This window comes from Oryx dammah, unplaced genomic scaffold, assembly GCF_014754425.2.
Source record: "Oryx dammah isolate SB20612 unplaced genomic scaffold, SCBI_Odam_1.1 HiC_scaffold_1, whole genome shotgun sequence".
In the NCBI taxonomy this organism is placed as follows: Eukaryota; Metazoa; Chordata; class Mammalia; order Artiodactyla; family Bovidae; genus Oryx; species Oryx dammah.
Window position 1 is genome coordinate 100822059 of NW_024070185.1, and position 25453 is coordinate 100847511.

Below are 25453 nucleotides of genomic sequence, written 5' to 3' on the forward strand. Positions count from 1 at the left end.
GCAACTAAGCACACAGCACATACTGTTATTATTAAAAGCTGCCAAGTATCAATCCGTCCCCAGTTGTTGGACATTGGAACTCAGCGATGAACATTTTCCAGGAACTTTGAATTACTCTTAGTCAAGTAGGATCCAACTGAACTCAAGCCTGTCGACACAGCATGACATTCCCACAAGTCCTGACCTTGGCTCATGTTTATTTGCCCAGCTGGCAGTCAAGTCAGATTGGTATTGGGAACTTCTGTGTGTCAGGTTGGTTTGAACCTTGATTTGAAACTGAATAAGCCCTAACAAGCTCCTGCTTGGACCCAAGACAAAGCTTCTTGAGCTTTAGGTCCCATCACTTTTCTCCTGAATTCAGCATTACCAGCTGATGTGAGAGCTGAAAGTCCCTGTGGGGACCAGCTCTTCAGACCTACAGCACCAGAACAACTCAAACCTCCAAGGTAGCTCTGAGCTTCTCTAATGGGTTTCCCATGGGGCTCAACTACTGTAAGTCCTGCGACCTTAGGAAGGGGATCAACTCAGCCTCAGTTTTTTCCTTTGTGAAATGGAGAGAATAGCTCCACTCCAGCCTAACTCACAGAGTTGGAAAGATCAAATGAAATGATGCAGGTAAAAGTGCTTTGTAAACCGCAGTGCACCAGGCAAACCTACGTTACACTTGACAGTTGGCCTCTTGATATAGTGCGATGAGAAGGTACTGATGCGAGCATCTCTTGTTCTCCCAGACAAAGTGGACTTATCGGCTGCATGAGCTTCGGGGTGAAGTCCCTCCTCACTCCAGACAAGGTGGGTCCAAGGGAAGCTTCTGGCAGAATCAGGCCATCTAAGCTGGGGCTGGTACAGGCAGAGGCTTTTGTCTGGAAGCCCTGGGGCGGGGCTTTTGTCTGTGAGATGGTACCCCACTGAGACCACACTGTTTGTCACCTGTGTGATCATCACTCCCCTATCTTAGCTCTTTCATATCAGAGACCAGTTGTTAGGCGGCTCCAAGTCTTCCCAGGAGGCTCTGAGTCTAGTGTCTTCTCTAAGGACACTGATAGGTCATTCAGAGCTCAGAGCAGCCCCTACCCTGGGGGATGAAGGCTGGGTGCTTCTCGTGGTTTGTTCCAGGAGCCCCTTGATGTTGTGGGCCAGGTCTTGTGTTTCTGGGCCTAGCTAGTGCTCGGGGATGGAGTGAGTGTCCTGGTGGAGCTTTCCTTCAGGCAGGTGAGGACTCTGGGATCTGGAGGGCCTTGTCTCTGGGTGGCCAGACCCTTACCCACCTCTACTTGGACTTACTCCCCGCACTGGAGGCTTTTGAGCAGGGAAGGGAGTGCTCCTCTTGCACATCCCTGGAGATGTCCTGGTGACCTGCTCCATCCTGCCACCCAGCTCTGTGTCTTGGAAGTGAAGTCTGGGGTAGGTGGCTGAGAACTCTATTCTGCATGTGGGTCCCAAATGTCTTAACTGCAGCCTTGGATTTCCTTCTTGGGTGGTGATGTCCCTCCACCCACACCTGGAGCCTGTTCAGGAGTCTCAGGTTGCCTGTTTTCCTCCCTTCCCTCCCTTCTGTTTTGTCAACCTTTATTTTGCTCCTTCTGTGTACCAGGCTGTCCTGGTGGCTCAGATAGTAAAGAATTTGCCTGCAATGTGGGAGACCTGGGTTTGATCCCTGGATTGAGAAGATCCCCTGGAGGAGTAAATGGTAACCTACTCCAGTATTCTCGCCTGGAGAATTCCACGAACAGAGGAGCCTGGCAGGCTACAGTCCATGGGGTCACACAGAGTTAGACATGAATGAGTGACTAACACTTTCACTTTCTGTGTACTAGGAACAGTGCTAGGCACATCACAGAGCCTTGTACAGCGTAGCTGGGGAGGCGGGCTTGTAAGTTGACTTATTCTTCAGGGACAGGAGACAGTGGGAATTCAGCAAAGGGGAGGACCAGCTCTGCCTTCAGGAAGGGCTTCCTGGAGGTGCAGGCATGGCAGCTCCCTTTGTGGAAGAGAGGCTTGCGTATCTGTCCTTGCAGAGATTCTGCTCCTGAGGGAGGCACTCAGCAGATCGGTGGCTGCCTGCCCCATGCCCTCTGCCTTCTCTGAGAATGTCATGCCTTCTCTCACGACAGGAGATCAATGGCTGGTACTACCTGCTGGGGGAGGCCCTGGGCCGGACCAAACACCTGAAGGTAGCCAGGCGGAGACTGCGGCCCCTGAAAGGTACGTGCACACCACCTTTAGTTCTGCCCAGACACTCTGCTGGCCCGGGGCTCGCCTCCTTCCCTCCTGCATGGTAGCATCGGTCACTGTGTTTTGTGGCATGAGTCACCTCACCCCAGGCCGCCATCAGACCCTGGGTCCAGGACCTTCTCACGGGCACCTGCTAGAACGTAGCCTCATGTCCATGACGCCTTTACTTTTCTGGTTGGCCTTTCCTTGGAGAGGGTTGTGGCCTGACCCCAAGTGGCTCGGCTCCCCTGGCCTCTAGATCACGGAGGGCTGGGCTTCTGGACCTTCCTGCATGGCCCCCTCCTCAGGGTCAGTGGTCTTAGGACCCCCTACAGGCTGCCTGGCTGACCTTGGGGCACCCACCTCTGCAGACAGGCCGTGTGGGCCCTGCTGTGGGGCCTGAGGATTTTCACTTTGTGCTCTGCCCTTCGTGCACACAGACCTGGCTCCTGACCTCTGCCTGGCCCGAGCTGGAGCACTGCCACACCCTGGAGGCCAGCAGTGACCTGGGCCACCATGTGGGCCTGGCACCCTGGCCTGGGCCTCAGGGTGGTCTGTGGGACGGGCGCTTAGATGCCAGTAGAGACTTTCTGACTCTGCTGTGTCACCTTCCAGAACCGTTGTTGAGCATGCCGGGAGGTGAGGATGCTGAGAACGGGGAGAAACTCAAGGTAGGTGGGCCCAAGCCTGGGCAGGACTGATGGGCCTTGAGCACTGCTCTGGACTCTAACCTGCTTCTGGTCAGTCCCTTGGCCCAGGAGATCCCTGAACAAGGCAGCATTTGGTGCCTGAGACTCCGAGTCACTTGGTGCTTGGAGACCCAGGAAGTTGTGCATTTTGAATAGGCTATTTCTGTCCTTTTCTTGGGTTATTCACACTTGATACAGGAGTAGGGAAAGAGCCAGGCCCTGGTCCCTGGAGATGGAGGTGTCTGAGTTGTACTGACTTCTGGTCTCTTGAAGTCGAATCCTCCTTCCCGAGGTCCTCTCAGGCCCTTGCTTCCCCCCAGTGCTGTGACCCAGCTCCCCTTCAGATTCGGCCCCCACCCCTGCTGCCCCGGTGTCACGGAGTGCCTGTCACGGAGCCTGAAACTATGAGGTGGGTTCTCACTTCTTTAGGGCTTCAAATCTGGAGAGGAACCTTCCCACGGGGATTCTGGGATATTTACCCAAATCCGTCTCTTTGCCGGCCATGGGAGGTGATCTCTGGTTTTCCCTAACAACTCAGACAGGGAGAAACAAGCTCCCAGCACTTGAGCAGGCCCCCTGTTGTTCCCTAACATGACCCTCACTGCCGCCTCTGAGGCGGTTGTTAACTGCCAGTCCCCCAGATGAGCGGGCTGTGTCACATTCAGAGATGTTAGGTTGCTCGCCAGGGCCACAAGCCAGCAAGTAGCAGAGGTGGCATCTGAATTACAGCTTCAGGTACGGCTGCCTCCTGCAAGTGGCCTAGTCGGGAAAACAGGAGAGTGACGTTTTCCGTGAGAACATGTGATGTTTAGGTGTATTATTATCTCTAAGACATTTTCTGTTTCATTTACTCAGATCATTCACTCATTCATTCATTAGGGTTTTTTTAAAAAAATATTTATTTATTTGGCTGGGCTGGGTCTTAGTTGCAGCATGTGGGATCTTGAGTTGCCGTGTAGAATCTAGTTCCCTGATGGGGGATTGAACCTGGCCGCCCCCGCGCCACCTTGGGGGCGCAGAGTCTTAGCCACCGGACCACCAGGGAAGTGCCTCATTCATTAGATATTTATTGAACATCTACATGGGCCAGGCCTTGTGCCAGGTGCTGACCTATAGCTGTCCACAGTTCAGAAGTCCCTGTCCTCATGGAATGTACAGTCTAGAGCTGTGATGTTCAGGCCAGCAGCCACTAGCCACCTATGGCTACTGAGCACTTGAAATATGGCTAGTATGACCAAAGACCTGAATTTTAAATTTTACTTAATTAGAATTAATTTTAATTTCAACTGCAACTTGCATCTAATCACTACCGTATAGGATAGTACAGTATTAGAGTAACTTGCCAGGTCTGTTTTCTGTGGCTTTGTGCCGAGTTTCACAGCTTTCCTCTAGCTTCAGTGGGGGAACTTAAAGGCCCCTCTCCATACATGCCGAGCACAGAGAGGATGGTGACCTGGGAACCTCCCTGGGGATTCATGGGAATTGCATGAGCATCAACACTGCAGGTTTCTAGGTGGCCTGGGAGAGTCCTGCTTCAGGCTGGATTTTACACAGGCGCATTGTTGCGAGGTGTGTTTGATTTTCCTGGGCTTGTATACTCGAAGATGTCCGTAGGACTCAGCAAGCTGGGCGTGATTGTCAGAGGCTTGGGGAGGGCACAGGGAGAACCCCGAGAGATGTGCATGGGGTGATGGAGGCTGGGAAACTGGGGTGACCTACCCACTCTCTCAGCAACCAAAGCTGGGCTGGACCGAGGGACCCTCTCTGGCATCAAGGATGTGAGTGGCGGGGTCGTTTTCCTCAGGTAGGTGGAGGGGGCTCTCGGCTCCCCAGGCTCTGCTCTACAAGTTCCAGATCAAGACTGGGGCTGTGGTCCCAGCCCCATCCCGCCCTGCTTGTCATCTCAACGGCTCCAGGCCCCCACTTCTTCACCAGTAAAGGGAGGAGGCTGGATTATCTAGTGACTGGATATCCTTCCTGACTTGACTTTATGGTCTGTCATCAAATAGCAACCCGCTCCTGGCGCACTACAGTCTATGGGGTCGCTGAAGAGTTGGACATGACTGACCGACTGATGCTTTCTCATCAGCTCCTTAAAGCAGCCCATGTACATGGATGAGAAAACTGACCTTTAAGTGCCTTCTGGGTGGCAGGCAGACTCCAAATGTTTTGTATTCCCTGTCTTGACATGGAAAGTCTGTGGGTGCAACCCCCACCCTACCCCACCCCATCCCAAGCATCCTTAAGTCCTTAGGCTGAGTTAGTTACCTGTGTTTGCTGTTGAGGACCCTGGGATTTGCAGGGGGTGGCGGTGTTGTTACAGAGTGGGCTGTGTTTTCTGCCTGGGTTCTCCTCCAGCCAGGGGTGTTTGTGAGAACACTGGTATCACAAAGTGGCCCATGGCGGAGAATGCAGCCAGAACAAAGGCGCCCTCTCCCCGCCAGGGCCTGGGGAATACTAACTAGTTGACAGGAATTTTAATATAAAACTCTCCCTCTTCCTTGTCATTCGGAGGTTTCAGGAAGCCTTCGGGCTTATCGTGCAGAGGCACACAGCACAGACAGGGCCTGGGGAGGTGAGAGGTGATTTCCTGCCATTCTTCTGCGGGGCGGGCTTCCCAGGGCGGTCATGCCAGGCTGACGGGGCGCAGTGCGGGCTCCCACTGCCGTGGGGAGAGCCAGGTTTTCATGGGGCGGCGGCTGAGGCAGGACCCGCAGTCATGAACCGCTTCAATGGGCTCTGCAAGGTGTGTTCGGAGCGCCGCTACCGCCAGGTGGGTACTTGGCCCCTGGGCGGGGGGAGCGGTCCACGGGGTGTCTTTAGGGGTCAGGGATGGGGGCTCACCGAGAAGGGCTTCTCTCCCCGCAGGGCCTTCCTTCCCTCCTCCTGCCCCTCACAGGTTCATTGTGATCTGGGGGGAGGACAGAGGCAGGAACTGGACCCCAGGTAGCCTGTACCTGCCGCCCCTCCCTAGGGGCAGCAGAGGCCAGCCCTGTGCCATCCTAACCACTGGCAGGGTGGTGTCTGAGCTGAGACAGTCTAGTTGATTTTCTGTCATTTTTACTTGGGAGGAGTGTGCGTTACAAAGAGCATCTCCAGCCCAAGACTGGAAGTGGCTAGGTGGCTGAGCAACTGGATTCGTGTTTTTTTTTTGCTAACTTTTCCTACTTCTGATGGGGCAGCAGCGCCTGTCTTGTGTCGTGTATGTGCAGCTGTGTTTTAGCATGTGTTGGTGTGCGCTTGTGTGTGAGATAGGCTGTGTCTATGTGTCTGTATGCACACATGTTTCTCCTCCCCGGTAGCTGTGATGCCTTGAGGTGGGTCCAGAGCTCAGCTTCACTGAGAGCGTTGGCCTCTGAGGCTCCACTGTTAGGATGGGGGGCAGCGTGGAAGGATGATCCCTCAGCCCCCAGGACTCTTCTGGAAACGTGAGGGACATTTTTTTCTTATAAAAAAGGCACGGTATAGGCAGGGTGAAGGCAAGGGATGTCCAGATTTTGGGACTATCCAAGCTGATGGGACTCTGGGATGACTCTTTAGTATACAACGTCCCTCTGTGTTTTAATGAACAGACTGGAATCTGGATCATGAACTCTTTCAAACAGGCAGGCTTAGGTCTGGGGAGATGCTCAGAGGGGGCCTCCTGCACCTCAGGCAGGACATGTGTGTTCTCTCTGCAGTCCCCAGCTCTCAGGGCCCTCTCACCCTCCAGAGCCTGCGGAGCAGCCCTGGCGACACTGGCAACTGGGTGGCGGGGTGGTGAGGCAGAGGGGGCACTGGCTGGGAGGCTGAGAAGTCCTTGGTCATGTGGGACCACGGGTCTGAGGACCGGGGCTCGCTGGCAGTCAGAGTAGGGTCAGACATGAGTGCCCCGGGTCTGTGCCCAGGGCTCCGAGACTGAAGTTCCAAATGGATCCTCTGTGAGAATGTGGTACAGGGTTCAGGGCACTAGCTTTGTGCCAGACCCAGGCTCTCATCCAGTTCTGGCCTTTTGGAGCTCTGGCTCTTGTGCATGATGTTTACCTCCCTGAGCCTCAGTCTTCCTGTCAATGAAATAGGATGATGATGTGATGATGCCTGTGAGAGTAAATGGAATGTGTGTGAAGTGCCCGGTGCGGGGTGTTCAATAAATGTGGCATTTGGGGATTGGGGTTGAAATCTATGACCCTCCATGATAGAAGGTCTGAAACCAGGCAGGAGGGTAGAACGGAGGTGCTGGCATGGGAGATATCTGGGAGCAGTAGCAATTCCTGCTCTGGACAGGAAACAGCAAGACCCACCCCGGAAGGATGGCCTCTGCTATGAGTTGCTGAGATCCCAGAGCTAGGGCAGGGCTGCTCCCCTTGCCTCCTGACCCTGAGAGCTTCATTTGCTTTAGACCTTGGTTTTCTTCTCTGTAAAATGGGCACACTAAAACTAGCCCTGCATCAGGGCTGCAGTGATGATCATGTTATCTGGAGACTATCAACGAGGTTGGTGGTCACGACGGACAGAGCATGATCCTGCTTCCTTCTCGCAATCCCACCCCTCGCACCGAGCACACACTCTCTCTTCTTCCCCTCTTCCCAGCTGGCCTGGACTGTTATCTGGACTAGCTCTGCTCAGGCTGGTGCCGAGAAAGGCAGAGGTGTCTCCTGTCCACAGTCCTGCCTGGATATGGGGAGCAGGCTGCTTTGTTGGCACACCCTCCTGTTCTCCAGATTCAGCCCTGGAGGCCTGTCCCCAGACTGTCAACAATGGGCACTGGGAGCTGTTTTCCAGAGCCGTGCCCCCAGCAGGAAGGGCCATGGCCCTCGCCGGGGTGATGGGGAAAGTGCTGGCATCCCAGCTTCGGCCTGGTTGAGGGTCACCCTAAGGCCCTTAAAGTCCCCGCCAGTCACCTGGAGTGGACTGGTCTCCTGCCGTCGTCCCTTGGCTTCAGCCTGGGCTTTCCGCACTCACTCCAGAGTTTGTTTTTCTTTCTTTCTTTCCATTTTTTTCTCTTCCTGCCTTAGCTGTGTGTTTTCCCAGAATTCTTATGGGAACGGGGTATTTTCCTGCCCCCCCCCCCACCACCCTTCCCCTTGTCTGTCAGATTTCCTGTTTTACAAACTTGCTTTGAATCCAGGCCCAGGGCTGGTGGGAAGCAGAGCCTCAGGGGCCTCCTGACAGCATCCAAGTGCCTTGGCCACCCCAGGCTCCCTGGCCTTCCCCTTTCCCGTGCCTGGCCTTGAGGTCAACTGGCAGGTGAATGCCAGGCACCCAGTCTGGAAGAGGCAGCCCTTAAAGGAAGGAGATGGAAGTCTTCTCACAAGGCCCTGACCCTTGAGCTCCTCCACGGCTGCTGAGCTGGCTTCCTCCTCCGCCTGCCTGGGGTGAGGGTAGGGGTGCCCTTGCCCTGTGCTGCACCAGGGTCCATTCCACGCCCAGGAGCCAGACCCCTTTTCTGACTTCAACTGCCTTAGTCTGTGGCTCTCATAGCCCTGCTCTGAGCAGCCAGGAATCGCTCTTGGAATCAGCAGGGGCTAGGCCTTCTGCACTCCCCACAAAGCCTAACTGGGGTGTGCAGAGAGGGCCCACAGCAAGGCCACACTAAACTAAACCAGCGGACCGCTGCTGGTGGGACACTGCTGCGCCATCCGCATGAACAGAGTGCTGGCTGGCTCCTGCCATGTACCAAGTCTGTCTTCTAAAGTCAAAGCACAGAGGAGTCTTCCTAGCACCCTCCTCGCCTTTTGCTCTAATGTTTATCACGTCCCACTTTGCTTTGGAGAGAGCTGCATAAGACCAGGAATTGCCTGTTGCTTTGAAAGGAGCATGCAGATGGCAGGGACCTCTCAGGGAACTCCTGAGGGGAGGGCTGTGGACCTGCCATGCACACAGGCCGCAGCAGGCACAGGAAGGTCACCGGCTAGTTCAGGTTCAGCCGGGACTGTGCCCTCACTTGCCCCCTCGCCTGGGAGCCCTTACTGGGTACCTGGAAGCCCTGACGGTAGATGGCCCTGAGACCCTCCCAAGATGTGTCCCCTGCCCCTTGGCCTGAGAGTGAGCATGTGCATCCCTGTCTTCCCTCCACTGTGCTCTGGGAGGGCAGCAGGCAGCTCAGCTTTGTCTCTGGGCCTTCAGTGCAGGGCCAGCCCTGGGCCGATGCTTCATGAGGCGCTGAAGGAGGGAGGAAAGGACCGAGCAAGCGGTGGGGCTCAGGCGAAGTGGAGCCAGGCAGTATGGAGGGCCCTCAGGTAAAGGGCTAGGCCACATGTGTGCCGGGGCTGAAGATGGTGAGATGCACCCTCCTGGGGCTCTGTCGGTCCTGGGCCTGGCTTACCTCCTGAGCTCCCAACCTTCCTACTTGGCCCACAACCCAGTGCTCGAGACGCCTGGGCCGAGATAGGGCTGGCGAGGGGCCGGCCAGCCTCCTTCTTGGCTCCAGAAACCTTGGAGAGGAAGGTGGCTCTGGGGTGGGGCCCGTGGGCTTCCCGACCTTGGAGCAGAGGCGCAGCCTCCCGGCTTCTGGGATTAACTGGGCAGGGCTGTGTCCTAGATCACCATCCCACGGGGGAAGGACGGCTTTGGCTTCACCATCTGCTGCGACTCTCCGGTCCGAGTCCAGGCCGTGGATTCCGGTGAGTGAGCATCTTGGGTGATGGTGGCCCCAGGCTTAGCAAACAAGATGTTGGAACTGAAAGGGGAGCCCCAACCCAGACTGAAGAGTCCTGGCCTTTCAAAATGAAAAGAATAATATTTTTAAATGACCATAGTTGAAAGTGAGGTCTATGAAAATACACCTACTCTTTTTGTTTTGTTTTTAATCAAAGTGAAGATAGGCTTTTATATTTTGTTTCCCAGTCATTTCAAACAGGAACTAAACCTATATTTTCAGCAATGGCTGCATGGGGAAATGAGAATTGTTTATGAACTTGATTTGGAATCAGTATTTTATCCTAGTCCAGCCTGATGAGCCCTTTAAAATAGTCATTCCCTCTCTACTTTTCACAAAGAAAAGATTTCTCCTAGTCACAGAGTGAGCATCCTAAGAGGAGAAGCTGGGATGTGGCAATCTGGGGGCCCCCCTTGCCTTGACCCTGGCAGCAAGGAAGGGTTCTTGAAGGGTAGGAGCTCTTGGGGAGGGAGGGGGCCTGGTGGGGAGGTTGGCAGCAGAGAGGTCAGCCAATACTGGGTCTGCAGGCAGGGAGGAAATGAAGGCAAAGGGGAGCCTCCTTCAAGATCCTTCCTGAGCACCTCCAAGGTCAGGCCCTCATTCACAGATGAAGCAACAGAGGGGGGCAGTCCTTGTCCAAGGTCACTGTGGAGGCAAAGGACCCCCAGGTCCTCTGAGGGGGTTGTGGGCTCCAGGAGTTTTCTTTGTCCCTGCAGGGGGCCCGGCGGAGCGGGCAGGGCTGCAGCAGCTGGACACGGTGCTGCGGCTGAACGAGAGGCCCGTGGAGCACTGGAAATGCGTGGAGCTGGCTCACGAGATCCGGTGACCAGGGCGGCGGGGGGCCTGGGGCTCGGGGCTGCCTCGCACCTCCCCTCCCCTCCCCAGCCCTGGGCACACGCCTGGCCTGTCCCTCCTTCACATCTGCGAGCCATTTGCTTTGTTCCTCAGGAAATCAGTTACTTGGCCTGAAACTGGAAGGTTCAGGCTCCAAGTGAATTTGAATCCCAGAGCAAAAAGTGGGGGAAGAAGCTCTCAGACACACCCTGTGGTTCATGGCGTGGCTCCAGGGGGGTCGCTTTCTCCTTGAGCTCATTAGTTCTGCTACCTCAGAGCTAAGCCTTCTGTTTTCTAGGCTGGGTAGATGTTGCAGAGTTTTTCAGTTGTATAATTAAACAGTTATTCTTTAAAAAGTATCCTGGTACATAGTGTTAGTGGGTCAGTCGTGTCCGACTCTGCGCGACCCTGTGGACTGTAGCCTGCCAGTCCATGGGATTCTCCAGGCAAGAATACTAGAATGGGTTGCCATTTCCTTCCCCAGGGGATCTTCTCCACCCAGGGATCAAACTCAGGTCTCCCGCATTGTAGGCAGAGTCTTTACCATCTGACACCAGGGAAGACTTAAAATGTATAAAGTGACGTGAAGTGAAGTCGCTCAGTCGTATCCGACTCTTTGCGACCCCGTAGACTGTCGCCTACCAGGCTCCTCTGTCCATGGGATTTTCCAGGCAATAGTACTGGAGTGGGTTGCCATTTCCTTCTCCAGGGGATCTTCCCAACCCAGGGCTCGAACCTGGGTCTCCTGCACTGTAGACAGACGCTTTACCGTCTGAGCCACCAGGGAAGTCCCTAAAATGTATGGGACCCCTCAATTTTGACCCTCTGAGTTACAGCCCCATTTTAGGTTTGCTTCTAGAATGACTAGGTGAGGGGTTTACACAGGTGGCTTGCTTGCTTGTACTTTCTGTTCAGGAGGAACATCACTAGTTGAATCTGGTCTTCTTTCTTTATTACCAATGCCCTTCCCAGCCCCTGCCAGTCAACTCGAATTGACCTCAGGGACCCCTTTGCTGTCTCTGCTTTAGCTGGCCTCTGCATCCTTTCCTGTTCTAGCACTGGGGGCTGCCCCTGTCCCCTTCCCCTCTCTTACTTTCTGCCCCCGCAGGCCCCTACCCTGCCTGACTTTGGTCTCCCCCAGACTCAACTTCCGGAGAAGGAAATGGCAACCCACTCCAGTATTTTTGCCTGGAGAATCCTGTGGGCAGAGGAGCCTGGTGGGCTGCTGTCCATGGGGTCGCACAGAGTTGGTCACGACTGAAGCGACTCAGCATGCACACATGCATTGGAGAAGGAAATGGCAGCCCACTCCAGCGTTCTTGCCTGGAGAATCCCAGGGATGGAGGAGCCTGGTGGGCTGCTGTCTATAGGTTGCACAGAGTTGGACCCGACTGAAGTGACTTAGCAGCAGCAGCAGCAGACTCAACGTCTCTTTGTGATCCCCTCTCCCCGCCACTTCCAGGAGCTGCCCCAGCGAGATTGTCCTGCTTGTATGGCGCATGGTCCCCCAGGTCAAGCCAGGGCCAGATGGAGGGGTCCTGCGACGGGCCTCCTGCAAGTCGACCCTCGACCTCCTGTCACCCCCCAATAAGCGGGAGAAGAACTGCACCCACGGGGCCCAGGTCCGGCCGGAGCAGCGCCACAGCTGCCACCTGGTGTGTGACAGCTCGGATGGGCTGCTGCTCGGCGGCTGGGAGCGCTACACTGAGCTGACCAAGCGTGGGAGCCAGCACACCCTGCCCGCGCTGTCCCGCGCCACGGCCCCCACCGACCCCAACTACATCATCCTGGCCCCGCTGAACCCCGGGAGCCAGGTATGGACTGCCGTTCCGGGAAGGTGAAGGGCTGGGGTCCCTGAGTGAAGAGGGAAGACTCAGCTGTGTTGGGAGGAGCCTCCCAGGGGCTCAGCATAGGGAGCAGAGATGCGGGGTAAGCGGTCACTCCATAGGGCCATCCTGTCAGGCTGTCCTGGGCATAGAGAGCAGCTGGGTCTTTGTGGTCTCAGGGTACAGATCCAGGACCAGGGGATGTCATGGGGTGGAAGATTTCACCACAAAAGAAGGAAGCACCTTCTGCCAGATGGCGCTTTTCCATAGCAGAACGGACCACGTGGTGGGCGGTGAGCACCTGTCGAGGGAACCTCAAGATGGTGCGGTGGGGTGGTGGTGTGTGTGTATTCCCCTGAGATACTCTGGGTAAAATGTGTCCTGAGGTCAAGTAAGCTTGAGAAATACCTCCTGCTCTCTTCCTCTTGGAGCAGATTCCTAGTGCGTGTTCCCCTGTTTGAAGCTCTGAGGGCATCTGCAGGGAAGAAGGTGGTTCACCCTTGTTTGCCCGAGTGGTTCCCAAACTCCCCTGATGGCGTCCCCCTTTGTGGCAGAGTTGTTAGATCCCTGGGGCCGGTGTTCCAGAGCACATGCTTTGGAACAAGTTGCCATCAAGGAAATGGGGATCCAGCCAAGGGGTTAAACTCGATGACAGCTAAAGCCTCACTATACTCAAACATTCTGGAGGATTCTAGAGCCTGTGTTCCCTACATGCCCTCGCTTGGTTCCTTAGCAGGATGGCAGTCTTGCCCTCATGCCCTGAGGGGCTTCGCTGCTATCCTCAGGCCAGGGCTGAGCAGCCTGCCTGGTTGTCTGCCCCGTGGCTGGGCTGAAGGGTTCTCTGTCTTTCCGTTGCAGCTGCTGCGGCCTGTGTACCAGGAGGACGCCATCCCCGAAGGTGAGTCTGTCCTCTGCTGCCCTGCCCTCCGAGCCCCAGAGAGATGGCGAGGTCAGCTGCCTCCTCCTCTGGCTGGGAGGCCTTCCCAACAGAGTCAGGACCCCCCCTGCCCAGCACACTGACACAGACGGTCTCCTCTTGGGACCTCTCCTCCCTCACTGAGCCACTGTCTTTCCTCCTCGGATCCTGAACTGAGAAGGAGGTGAGGGCGTCTTTTCAGAGCAGCCTAGGAGACGGTGTTCAGAACTCAGGCACTCAGCTGAGATTCACCCGGCGTAGTACGTGCGTGTGCTTGGTCGCTTCAGTCTGACTCTTTGTGACCCCATGGACTGAAGCTCACCAGGCTCCTCTGTCCGTGGGATTCTGCGGGCAAGAATACTGGAGTGGGTTGCCATGCCTTCCTCCAGGGGATCTTCCCGACCCAGGGATTGAACCTGGGTCTCCTGCATCTCCTGCTTTGCAGGCAGATTCTTTACTATTGAGCCACCAGGGAAGCCCCTCAACCAATGTTACTAAGTGTAAGGTGCTGTAGGCACCGTGGTCAGGCTGGCACAGGAAAGAGGCATGGAATTCAGAGCTGGGAGGTCTCAGATTGGAGTTGTATGAGTTTAAACAACAGATGACCCCGCACTGAACCTCTGTTTCTTTATCTATAAAACAGGGCTGATAATTCCCACTTTAGAGGGTTGTCAGAAGGGATGCGGGAGATAATGGTTTTGAGTAGCAGCCTGTTTACTGAGTGATGCTACACAGAAGATAGTTGTCTTTGAAGTGCACAAACATCTCTGCTGTTTGAATGGATTTTTCTCTATTGTTCAGAAAATGCTGGCCTTAGTTTTTAAGGGCCAGTGAGAGAAGCTGGTCTCAAAACCAGCACCTTCTCCCAGGAGGCCGGAGGTGTCAGAGTTGATGCTGGAGTGGGCTGGGTATTCTTTTAGGTCTTTTCTGCACTGGCTGAAGGCCAGATGGGATCTGGAAGGCTGAGATCAGCCTTGGCTGGTGGTCCATGGTACTGACCCTGATTTCCTTGAGCCCTTCCTTCAGAGCCCACAGGACCTCAAAGGACCTCCTGCCTTGAGAATGGCCTTTTCCCAGCCACTTGCTGACCTGCTCCCTCCCAGGCCCCTCTGTCAGTAGCACGAAGATGCTTGCTGAGAGAAGGTGTCTTTTGTGGGGAAAGGGCTGCCACTAGGCTCAGGGTTAAGAATGGAAGGCATCTTCATTCTCTCCAGGTGGGGCATTTGGGTGTTTGGGCTTGATTGGTTGGAAGTGAATCTGTGTTCCTTCCGGAGAGAAGTCTGGTAATGTTTCAACACTGAGTTTTAAAGAAAGCTTTTAGTCAGTGCATTAGGTTAAGGAGGAGACATCACTGCTAAATGGTGACCCCATTAAGGGCAGGGCCTAGGCCTGCTCCTCTCCGTCTGTCTGGTGCTGGTCCTAGGGTCTGACAAACAGCAGGTACTCAACAGAATTTTAATTGAGTGACCAACTGAAGGGAAGTGACTTTGGTTGCCACTGAGGGTTTGCAGGCTGCTCAGGGGGGAAGGGAGTTAGATAGGTGTGTCCCCAGAGGCGGGCAGGTGTGAATCCTTCTCGAGAGATGCCTCCTGGTGTCCTCCCAACTCCTATCCAGGTTTCGGTTCCCCTCTGACAGTACCGTGCTTAGCAAACCAAGACGGGCACAGTCATGCAGGCCATGGGAGAGGGACAAGTGAGGAAATGATGATGCTGTTAATAACAATGGTAACTTTTGAATGCATTATATTAAGAACTTGACTTGACTTCATTTATTCTTTATGAGAATAATTATTTGGGGATTCAAGGACGTTTTTTTCTCCTTACCAGGGATTGAGCGTTCCTGGCTCCTGGTCCTCAGGTTCCGAGGAAGGGGTGGAATTCAGGGCACAGATCTTCCCTTAAATGCACTTAGGGCTCTCCAGAGGCCAAGGCTGTCTGTCACCAGTGTGCCGGCTCCTGTCCCCTCCTCTGGCCAGGCTGCCTGGCCTCCTGGTCTCCTCTCAGGAGAGTGGGTTGAGCCAACCTGAGTTGAATGGGGTCTGGTGCCCTTCCGGGGCCTGGGGTGCCTGCCCACTTGTCATTGGCATTTTCTCCCAACCCACTGATGCCCCGGCATTGTCCCCTGCCCTGTGAAGGTGGACACAGTTCCCTGGTGGCTCAGACGGTAAAGCGTCTGCCCACAATATGGGAGACCCGGGTTCGATCCCTGGGTTGGGAAGATCTCCTGGAGAAGGAAATGGCAACCCACTCCAGTACTCTTGCCTGGAAAATCCTATGGACGAAGGAGCTTGTTAGGCTACCGTCCATGGGGTCGCAAAGAGTCGGACACGACTGAGCGACTTCACTTCTGTGAAGGTGGCCCAGCTCAGATTCTCTGCTGCTGGGGTGGAATGACTACCAGGGCTCTCCTCAGAAGCTGAGTGATTACTGTGCTTGGTCAGTGAAGCAGGTGTTGAAGGGGTGGATCGGGGTTTGGACCAGAGGGTATAAGTGGCAGCAGGTGGGAAAGTTAAGGAGTTTGCCTTCATGAAGCTCAGTAGCTGGGTTACAACTTGGACTGTTTCTTTAAAACAGATACTTCAAAAATCAGTTTTGAAGAATCAAGCCCACTTGCTGTACATTATCCAGGGTGTGTGGACAGGGGACACAAAGACATACCACACAGGTTAGGGTGATCCCACCTTGTACCAGTTACTGTTCAGATGACCTTAGGCAAGTCCTCCAGTCACTCCAGGCCTCAGTTGCCTTGTCTATAAAATGGGACTGCTTCCCTCCCGAAGGCAGGGGTGTGTGTCAAGTGGCTTACTCATGACTTTCTAGGCCCAAGGCGAAGATTCTACAATGCCCTGTGCAGCTGGGCTTGGGAAGGAAAGAAGTGGATGCCTTTAAAGGTCAGACCAGGGGACACAGGACCCAGATTTTGGCATTAGCAAACCCAACCCATCTGCTGCTGCTGCTGCTAAGTCGCTTCAGTCGTGTCTGACTCTGTGCAACCCCATAGACGGCAGCCCACCAGGCTCCCCCGTCCCTGGGATTCTCCAGGCAAGAACACTGGAGTGTGTTGCCATTTCCTTCTCCAATACATAAAAGTGAAAAGTGAAAGTGAAGTCTCTCAGTTGTGTCCGATTCTTAGCGACCCCATGGACTGTAGTCTACTAGGCTCCTCCGCCCATGGGATTTTTCAGGCAAGAGTACTGGAGTGGGTTGCCATTGCCTTCTCCTCAACCCGTCTAAGTTGGGTCTGTTTTGCCTTGTGCTGTGTAGTTTCACCTTGTCTGGTCTAGTCTTGGTTGTTATCAGATTAGACTAGTTCCAGACTGACCCTGGGATCCCCCTTCATGGTACGGTTTGGTGGCCCAGCATCCTTGTCTTAATGCCAGCCTTGATGAGTAGATTGTTCATCGACTTGGGTTTATAATATTCGTGCCCTCAGACTCTGGTACCATTCACCAAACCCTTGCTCATCAAGTCTCTTGTGGGAGCCCCCGCCTGCCCTGGGTCAGCAAGGTAGCTGTCTGCGTTATCGCTACTTCATGGAGGAGAACACTCTGGCTAAGAGGGCGATGGAGCGTGTTCAGAGTTGCACAGCCCGTCTCCGAGGAGGCCAGTGCTCCAGTTCAGGTGTCTGGTCCAACTTAAACCCAGTGCAGAGCTTGAGGGCCGGGATGGGTTCTTTCAGCAGAGGCTGCCAGCACAGGGCCCTCTGGGGCTGACGTCCAGGGTCAGAGCAGATGAGGAGCTGCGAAAGTGTCTCGCCGTGCATCTGGCCCCCACCCCCATCCTGGCTCATGCTCTTTCTCCTCTAAGTGACTCCTTGAAGAGGCAGGAAGTGGTTTAGGTTATTATAGTTTGAGCGCTGCCCCAAGATACTGCTGCAATGGGTGGTCACTTGTGTGTGTGGGCAGTGGGAGGGATGACTTGTTTTTCTCACCTTTCTCTGTGAGAAGGGGTGGGGGGGTGGGTGGAGGAAGCAAGGGTGAAACCTTCTGAGTTGGTTTTTCCTCTGAGGCTCTGGACTGCGGCGCGTTGGTGGGGAGCTTCCCTGAATATAGCTGGGGTCAGGTCACCTGTTCACTCCCTAGCTGCCAGGATTGGGGGTGGCGGAAGGAGACCTAGTGGGCTAGGCAAGCAGATCAGGAAGGGCTGGTCAGTTGCCCGCCTGGCAGCAGGGACTCTTGGAAGGGGCTCAGGTGTGTGTGGAGCTTGAATACCCTGGAGTTTGTCTCCTACTTGCTTATGTCCAAGAATTCCTGACTTTTTAGGTACTCCGTGTTGTGCACCTCTGCCCATTGAATGAGACACGATAGAGACCTGTGTGCCACTCCTTGTCCAGTGGCAGGCGTGTGTCCTGCAGTGTTCCCTTATAGAGGGACTCCCTGCAGCCCTCTGTTCTCTTCCCTGGGTTCGGTTCATTCTCTTTCTCTCGTTGCTCCTCTCTTCTCTCTTTTCTGATGAGCATAATTTCTGATGGCCAAGCCAGGGAGTACTTCCTGTCTGTGATGAAGCTGAGGCTTCCCAGTGTCCCTGGAGCACCTGATCAACTTCCTTTTCTGAGTGGAGGAATCACAACAAGAACCACAATGAGTTAGCAGCTTACTTTCAGGGCACTGTTACCAGGCCCCAGGCGTTGTTCTAGGGCCTTCCCTTGGAGCACCTCCTTTAGTTCTCATGGCCGGCCCATGAACTTGGTGCTGTAGCTGCAGTGAGGAAACCAAGAGTCTGAGCAGGGAAGTGAGTTGCTGGTGGTTACCAAGCGGGGAGCAGAGAAGTGAGGTTTGGGTGCAGCCCTCTGGCTCGGTCGTGTCTGACTCTTTGCGACACCATGGACTGTAGCCCACCAGGCTCCTCTGTCCACGAAATTCTCCCAGCAAGAATACTGAAGTGGGCAGCCATTCCCATCTCCAGGGGATCTTCCCCACCCAGGGATCAAACCCAGGTCTCCTGCATTGCAGGCAGATTTTTTACCATCTGAGCCACCAGGGAAGCCCCTTCTTTTCTTTCTTTTCTTCTCTGGCTCAGAGCTGGTGGGCTTCCCCGGTAACTGGAGCTTCAGTGCCACCCCTTATCCCAGACTGACTCAGAAGACCAGGCTGCTCCAGCTCCCTTGGCTAGTTGAGGGCCGACCCCCCACATGTCCTAGGAAAGCCCACTGTCTCTGCTATCACTGCGGAGACAGGACATCCACTCTCTTTGTTTGAGGGACCTGGGAGTCAGTGGTGCTGGGTGTGCCCAGGGCAGGGATGCAGGCCAGAGGGAGCACACGTGCTCTGCCACCTGGAGTGCTCCAGCTGACTGATGGCTTGATGTGGGTCTGTGGGCCTGGTGAGGTCAGATCTTCTGATTTTTCAAATCTGAGAGACTTTCTGATTTCTAAAAGTATGAGGCCAAACCCATAGGCCTGATTCAGGTCCTGGGCCACCTTTATCATAGCTGGCAGTTCCCTGCCCTGTCCTCGCCCTGGAGGTGGAGGTTTGCATGTCAGTATCCCTCCCAGAGTGAGAGAGACTTGCTTCTGAGGTCTCCCCATCTTCTCAGCACCTTGCTCAGGGCCGGGCTCAGGGTAGATGCCGTTGGGAATGGCAACCCATGGACTGAGACTGTGTGCCCTGTTTCTGCAGAGGCGATGCCTTTGCCGTGGGTGGTGGGAGATGGAAATGCCTCACAGTGCGCCCCCATCTCTGTTGCACAGAATCAGGGAGTCCCAGTAAAGGGAAGTCTTACACGGGCCTGGGGAAGAAGTGTCGGCTGATGAAGACGGTGCAGACCATGCAGGGCCGCGGGAACTACCAGAACTGCCCCGTCAGGAGGCCGCACACCCCGCACTCAAGCTATGGCACCTACGTCACCCTGGCCCCCAAGGTCCTGGTGTTCCCTGTCTTCGTCCAGGTGAGCTCATGGCCGACCCCCAGGGCTCCCTCTGGGGGAGGTGAGAGAGAGAGAGGGCCCTTCGCTCTGGGACTCAGAGATGGTGTCTCGTTCTAGAACTGGGGGAAAGCCAAAAAGCTTCGGGGCTCGGGATGCTGGGGGTGATACGAAGGGAGCAGAGGCTTGGAGGAGGGAAAGGAGAGCGGAGGCAGGAAGGCTCGACATCAAGGGGGTCCCCCTCCCACTCCCCTTTCCCTGGGCACACTGCAGGCACGCTGCAGTTGCCTGTTGTATTTCGCAGGGCCTGTGAACCAAGGCCTCGGTTCCTGGCTCCTCCAGCGCTTTGTTGTTTGGAGGCGACCAAGTGAGCGAGCCTCGAGGCCTGGCATCTTGTCTGGTCTCCTTGGTCTTAGCAAACACGTCTGGCCAGTACTAGCTGGTGGCCTGAGACTGTTTAGATTTCCCTTTTCCTATTTTTCTCTTGTTTTCCTTCTCTTCGTCTCCATTTCCAAGCCTTTATTTATTCTATCACCCACATATATAATCCATGTGAGTATTTAGCTATCTTTCCTGTGCATGTCATATTAAAAACCCCAGACTGTATTGTACATTTTCTATTCTGTTGCCTTTTTTTAAACAAGAATTGCAGCATGAACGTTTCCTACATCATTAAATATTCCTTGAGTCTGTGTTTTGTAGTGGTTGGACACTATCACATGGATATTTCATATTTATTTAACCAGTCCTCTCTTGTATTCAGACACTTGTGTTATGTCTGCTCACTTGTTATTGTAAATAACTGTGATGAAAATCCTCATGCGTGAATTGCCTCTCAGATTATTTTCCTTGGGAGAGATTCCTAGAAGTGAAATGACTGGTTCATTGGTCATAAACATCTTAAAGGTTCTTATACATATTTTGACAAATTGCTTTCCAGAAAGACTCTCGGTTTATCCTCCCATCAGCAACCTAGAGAAGGCATGGCCCCAAGAGCTTCATTTCTGACCATGCCTGCCTTCTCTGCTCTCCCTGGCATCCTTCTGGGCCTGTCACTGGCCAGTGGATCTTTGAATTCATACTTTTTAGGATGCGTGCTGCATATCTCTGGCAGGTGACGTGCGTCTCCCCAGACAGCTCCATAGGCAGGGTCTGCCCTTTGCCATTCTTTCCATCTCTCCTCTTTCTTGGGATGTAACCACAAAGGTCTTAGAATCCACAGGGCCCATTTTTCATTCTAAATTTTTTACCAAAAAATTAAAATTAGTTTTAAAAAGTCATAAAAACTTTTGAGTTGTAAAATATATAAGCCAAAAATGGCATAACACTTAAATGGACAGTTTAATGGGTAATTATAAAGTAGATATCCGCTAAGAAAAAGGCCTAGACCATTGCCACCACCCCAGAGGCCGTGTGTCTCTCTTCCTGATTATAATACCCTCCTCGCCCAGAGATGTACCCACTAGTCTGACTTTGTGATAATCGTTTCCTTGCTTTTTTTTAGTTTTACCGCCTATGTGTGCTTTCCTGTGCGTGCTAAGTCGCTTTAGAGGTGTCTGACTCTCTGTGACTCTATGGACGGTAGCCCACCAGGCTCCTCTGTCCATGGGAGTTTCCAGGCAAGAATAGTGGAGTGGGTTGCCATGCCCTCCTCCAGGGAATCTGCCCAATCCAAGGATCGAAGCTGCATCTCTTATGTTTCCTGGACTGGCAGGAGGGTTCTTTCCCCACTAAGAGTGGGAGGTGGGGCTCCACAGTGGGTATGGGGCAGGGTCATGGAGTAGGGTGAGACGTTTGGGTGAGACTTGGTCTCTGGGAACTGACAACAGAGAAGGAGTCAGTGAACTCAAGTGTGTTAATGAATGTGGAGCAGGGATTGACCTGGCCTTTGAAGGCACTCAAGTGACCAAACCTGGCCTGAGGCTCTCAGGATACTGCCAGAGGTGACCTGAGAGCCTGGGCCTGACAGCATGAATAGGAGAGAGGAGGGAGTGTGGGGGCCGGGAGGGCCTGGGAGCTCAGTGCAGTCAGGGAGCTGGGGGGGGGGGGGGCCGGGCGGGGAGGCCCGGCCATGTGGTCCGACTTCCTGCGGCAAGTGTGTGAAGGCTGGTGGGGAAGGTCGCAGCGGCAGTTCCGCCCAGGATGAGCGCCTCTGTCTTTCTGTTTCTGTCTGTGTATGAGGGGCGTGTGGGTTCTTGGGGGTGGGGGCAGGGCTGGCAGTCTCCTGCGGCTGGCTTTGGCAGGCTGCCTCCCCCTCGCCCCCACCCACCTTCTCCACCAGGCCTCTTTGAACGATTGCCTTTGTTTACAGCCTTTAGATCTCTGCAACCCCGCCCGGACCCTCCTGTTGTCGGAGGAGCTGCTGCTGTACGAGGGGCGAAACAAGGCTGCCGAGGTAAGACACTCTCCTTCCCCAGGTGAGGTTTCCGGTGGGCTTCACCAGCCATCTTCCAGGCCCCTACATTTCCCCTCTTCTTGATAGATGCAGAATTGTACAGTCAGGGTAGGAAAGACCTGAAAAATCTTCCGTGCTCTCCTCTGCCAAATGGCTACCCAACTTTTTCTTAGATACATCCAGTGACTGGCACTGACCGCCTCTCAAAGCTATATAGTCGATCTTTGGCGGTCAGAAGGTTTTCCCAGCCCCTAATGACATTCCACTGTTTACCCCAGCTTCCTCTAAGGAGCAGAAGAGATGGCAGTTCACCCCAGCTGTGACGAATGACTTCATGGGTGAGAAGATTAAAGCTGTTAGCCAAAGAGAATTTTTAGAAGCGCATCCATTACTTGGGTTCTCTGGGTGTGTATTAACCCAAACCACAAATCCTCTTTTGAGGGATACGTCTATGATCTCTCTATGGCTCTAGCTCGGCCCACAGAGGCCTGGGTGTGGAGGCCATGCTGCTCTTCCTGGGAGCTGGCCCCGGCATGTCTCTTACGGGGGGACTTCACTCACCTCCACAGTCCCCAGAGTTGGCCAGGTTCCGGCTCAGTCTTCGTGAGTTTAAGTCTACTTGGGAACAGAGGTTGGAACCCTGGGATCCGACTGGTTTCCTGAGAGCCTTGAAGAGAGAATGGGGGCTTGTTGCCAATCAGGCCCTGATTCAGAGCTGGGAGTGTGGTTTGGCTGAGTTGAGAGGCAGCTTTGGGTGGTGGAAAGATCAGGAAACTTGAAGGCAGAAAGATTACAGCCAGCTCTGTTTTGCTGCTGGCTCACTTAAGACTTCTTCCTTCTTCCTCAGTCTTCCCATCTGAATGGTGGGTGTGTGTGTGTGTCTGAGGCAGCCATGGCAGGGTCTGAGGTCGGCTGATCTTGAAGGGTGTTTCAGCCTCAGCATTCTGGGACATTTTGTGTAGCTGCAGAGAAAGCAGGCTGCTGTTGTTTTGTTTGTTCGACAAGCAGACCAGAACTCATATTTTCCAAGTGAGCATTGTCTCTTTCAGGGGGGTTTCCCTGGGGAGACCGCAGGCTTATTTCCACCACACTGGTGTCGCTTACCACATTTCTGGACCTCCTTTTCCGGAACTTTCTTAAGAACCTTGGCATAGCTTCTGAATTGCCTCCATGGGAGTAAAACTTCATCTGTTGAGGGGGATTTCAGTTCTAAGAACAGGAAGTCCTTTGGAGCCGTTCTTGGTGAGTAAGTGTGTAGTGGAGCTCAGTCAGGTAGCAAAGGTCAGAAACGGAGGTGTGGCTGCAAATTCACAAGACTCAGGAGAAGACAGTGAGAAGCGGCAGCCACCCCGGAGTACACCTGTGTGTCCAAATGTGCTCTTTTGTTCCCTCACTCACTCACCATTAAGCCCACAAACATTAAACATTTCTTGTATAGCCTTATTGTGTATGAATTTTCCATGCTGGGTCCCTGGTGGCTCAGATGGTGAAGCATCTGCCTACAATGCGGGAGACCGGGGTTCAACCCCTGGGCTGGGAAGATCCCCTGGAGAAGGAAATGGCAACCCACTCCAGTATTCTTGCCTGGAAAACCCCATGGATTGTAGCCTACCAGGCTCATGGGGTTGCAAAGAGTCGGACACGACTGAGCGACTTCACTTTCATATTCCATACTTGATCCCGGTTAACTCTTTTTTTTTTCTGAAATATTTAATTGTTAGTCTGACTGTGCTGGGTCTACATTGTGGCATTCAGGGTCTTTTAGTTGTGGCTTGTTCCCTGAACAGGGATCTAGTTCCCTGAGCAGGGATCAAACCCTGGGCCCTTTACATTGGGAGCATGGAGTCTTAGACAATGGACCACCAGGGAAATCCTGATCCTGATTAATTCTTGCAGCTTCCTGAAGAGAGGAACATTTGACTCCAATCAGTAGATGAAACTAAGCCTCCAGTGAGATTAGCTGGCACCCAATGGGCTTCCCATGGTGGCACTAGGGGTAAAGAACCCAGCTGCCAAAGCAGGAGACATAAGAGATGTGGATTCGATCCCTGGGTTGGGAGGATCCCCTGGAGGAGGGCACAGCAACCCCCTCCAATATTCTTGCCTGGAGAATCCCATGGACAGAGGAGCCTGGTGGGCTACAGTCCATGGGGTCATTAAGTGTTGGACACAACCGAAGCGACTTAGCATGCATGCAAGAGTCTCAAGGCTCCAAAAAGATGTAGCCACAGTTAGCACTTGGGATCTCTCTGGCTCAGCAGTGCTTTCCAGGATTCCATGCTGCCTCTGGTGTGTTTGTTTAAAAACAAATTAACAAACAGAAGCTGAAGCCAGGGTCTGATAATAGTTAACAGTCTATCCAAGAGTTCTTCATCCAGTGGGTATTTGGAGCCTAGAACTAAGAGACCCCTTCTGAAGATTGAAAGAAGAGATTTGAAGACAAGTAAAAATAATCCACTCCTTTTTCTTGAAATATGATAGGAAGCAAATATTTGGATCTTGGTAGCCTGTCATGCTATTCGGGCCAAAAATACAAAGTAATTCAAGAGGAGTTTGGATAAGTTTGGAGAATCACAGCAAAGGCTGGGTCCACAGGAGTTGTCCGTTCTAACTGCTTCCCTGGAACTTTCCTGCTGATTGTTTTCCAGCCTGTTCTTGAGTCTGCAGAGGCAGTCCCTCTGGACAGTGGTTTTCTTACTAGAGAGTGCTAATTTGTCTCAAGTTCTCCCTGGTGCGCGACAGAAATCTTACCTCCTGGAATGTTCCCCCTTGGTTCTTTGTCCCCTCTCTTCTCTGGGCATGCTCCATGAGCTGATCCAACCCCACATCCTGAACTGTCCTTGTCACACCTGCTCCCAGAAGTCACAGACTTGATTAATGTGCCCTGAGACCAAAGCAGCGTGTGGGCACAGCCTTGTTTCTACATTCAAATCCTGGTTATCGAGCATCTGCAGTGGAGCCAGGCCCTGCATTGGAGGTTCCAGGAGCTCCGTGGGGCTCAGGGACACACCCTAACTTTACACGCTGACTCACTGAGTTTACCATTAACTCAGGCACCAAGATCTTTTCTGCCAACCTGCCCTTAAGTAAGATTGCTGGGAAGAAGCTTGGTTAGGACCACGTGGGATTAGTGATCCTTTAAGTTGCAAGGATTTCCTAACCAAACAAGCCCTCAACTCTTGACCCTTTTGGAAAACAGAAGTGTCCTTGGAGCAAGTGTGGGGAGCCACCTGGCAGCCCCCACGGCCTGTTGTGGGAGGCGAGCCGGTCACTGGGCTGTGGAGATGGCCGTCACTGCTCTTGGGCTGCCGTGACTCCTCGCGGGCTGCTGGGGAGGTAGGAGAGGGGCACGCTGGCCTCCCTGCGCTGCCTCCCACTGTGCGCCCGCTCTGTCCTTTCCCTGACCTGACTTTTGGGGAAATTCTTCATTCAGGCCTTAATCACTTCCTGTCTAGACCACATTCTCAGCTCTGGGAATCTGGGCCAGAGCAGTGGCTTGGGTCTTTTCTCACCTTGCTAGTGGCTCTTCCAAGTGCCCTCCAGCTGGCTCTCGTGGGCTGAGACTGGGTTTTTTTTTTTTACTTTTTAGTCTCCTCACAGACTGTCGCCTCTAACCCCTCCCCTGCCAGCTCCCCGGTGGGTCCGGAGGCCACTTCCAGATTCCCACTGAGTCGTCAAGGGAGCCTGAGGCTTCGCCTCGTGTGCGCCTCGTGCAGGGCCTTTCTCTTTTCTGCTGCTTGGATGCTGACGTCTTCTTCTCAGGAACCAACACCTAAAATCCTTCTGAACTCTGGCCCATGTTCGTCCCCTCCCTTAACTTCACGGTCTTGTCTCCATTGCCCCTCTCTCTGGGTTCCAGCTTGGATTCTTTCACATTCAGGGATGGGACAGCTGTAGGTAAGATTGCTGGGAAGAAGCTTGGTTAGGACCATGTGGGATTAGTGATCCTTTAAGTTGCAAGGATTTCCTAGCCAAACAAGCCCTCAACTCTTGACCCTTTGGGAAAACAGAAGTGTCCTTGGAGCAAGCGTGGGGAGCCCCCTGGCAGCCCCCATGGCTGCCTCCCCACACGGTGAGAGC

At 53.9% G+C, this 25453-nt stretch overlaps 1 protein-coding gene across 8 annotated transcripts in view; it reads left to right on the plus strand.

Annotated features, from left to right (window-relative positions):
* RGS3 (regulator of G protein signaling 3) overlaps positions 1-25453 on the plus strand; it is a 135648-nt gene that overhangs the window by 32012 nt on the left and 78183 nt on the right. For 4 of the 8 annotated variants that reach the window (XR_005721004.1, XM_040239729.1, XM_040239736.1 and 1 more), the window contains exons 6-14: positions 732-792; positions 2115-2205; positions 2830-2885; positions 9424-9505; positions 10257-10362; positions 11837-12188; positions 13059-13098; positions 18806-19002; positions 21290-21373. Coding sequence is in view for 5 of the 8 variants with exons in the window: in XM_040239729.1 (XP_040095663.1) it covers positions 732-792; positions 2115-2205; positions 2830-2885; positions 9424-9505; positions 10257-10362; positions 11837-12188; positions 13059-13098; positions 18806-19002; positions 21290-21373 (1069 nt within the window). In the remaining 3 variants the exon portion in view is untranslated. Of the gene's footprint in view, positions 1-731; positions 793-2114; positions 2206-2829; positions 2886-4935; positions 5677-9423; positions 9506-10256; positions 10363-11836; positions 12189-13058; positions 13099-18805; positions 19003-21289; positions 21374-25453 lie in introns of those variants that run through there. The other 4 variants (XM_040239781.1, XR_005721007.1, XR_005721009.1 and 1 more) reach the window with 4 other exon arrangements.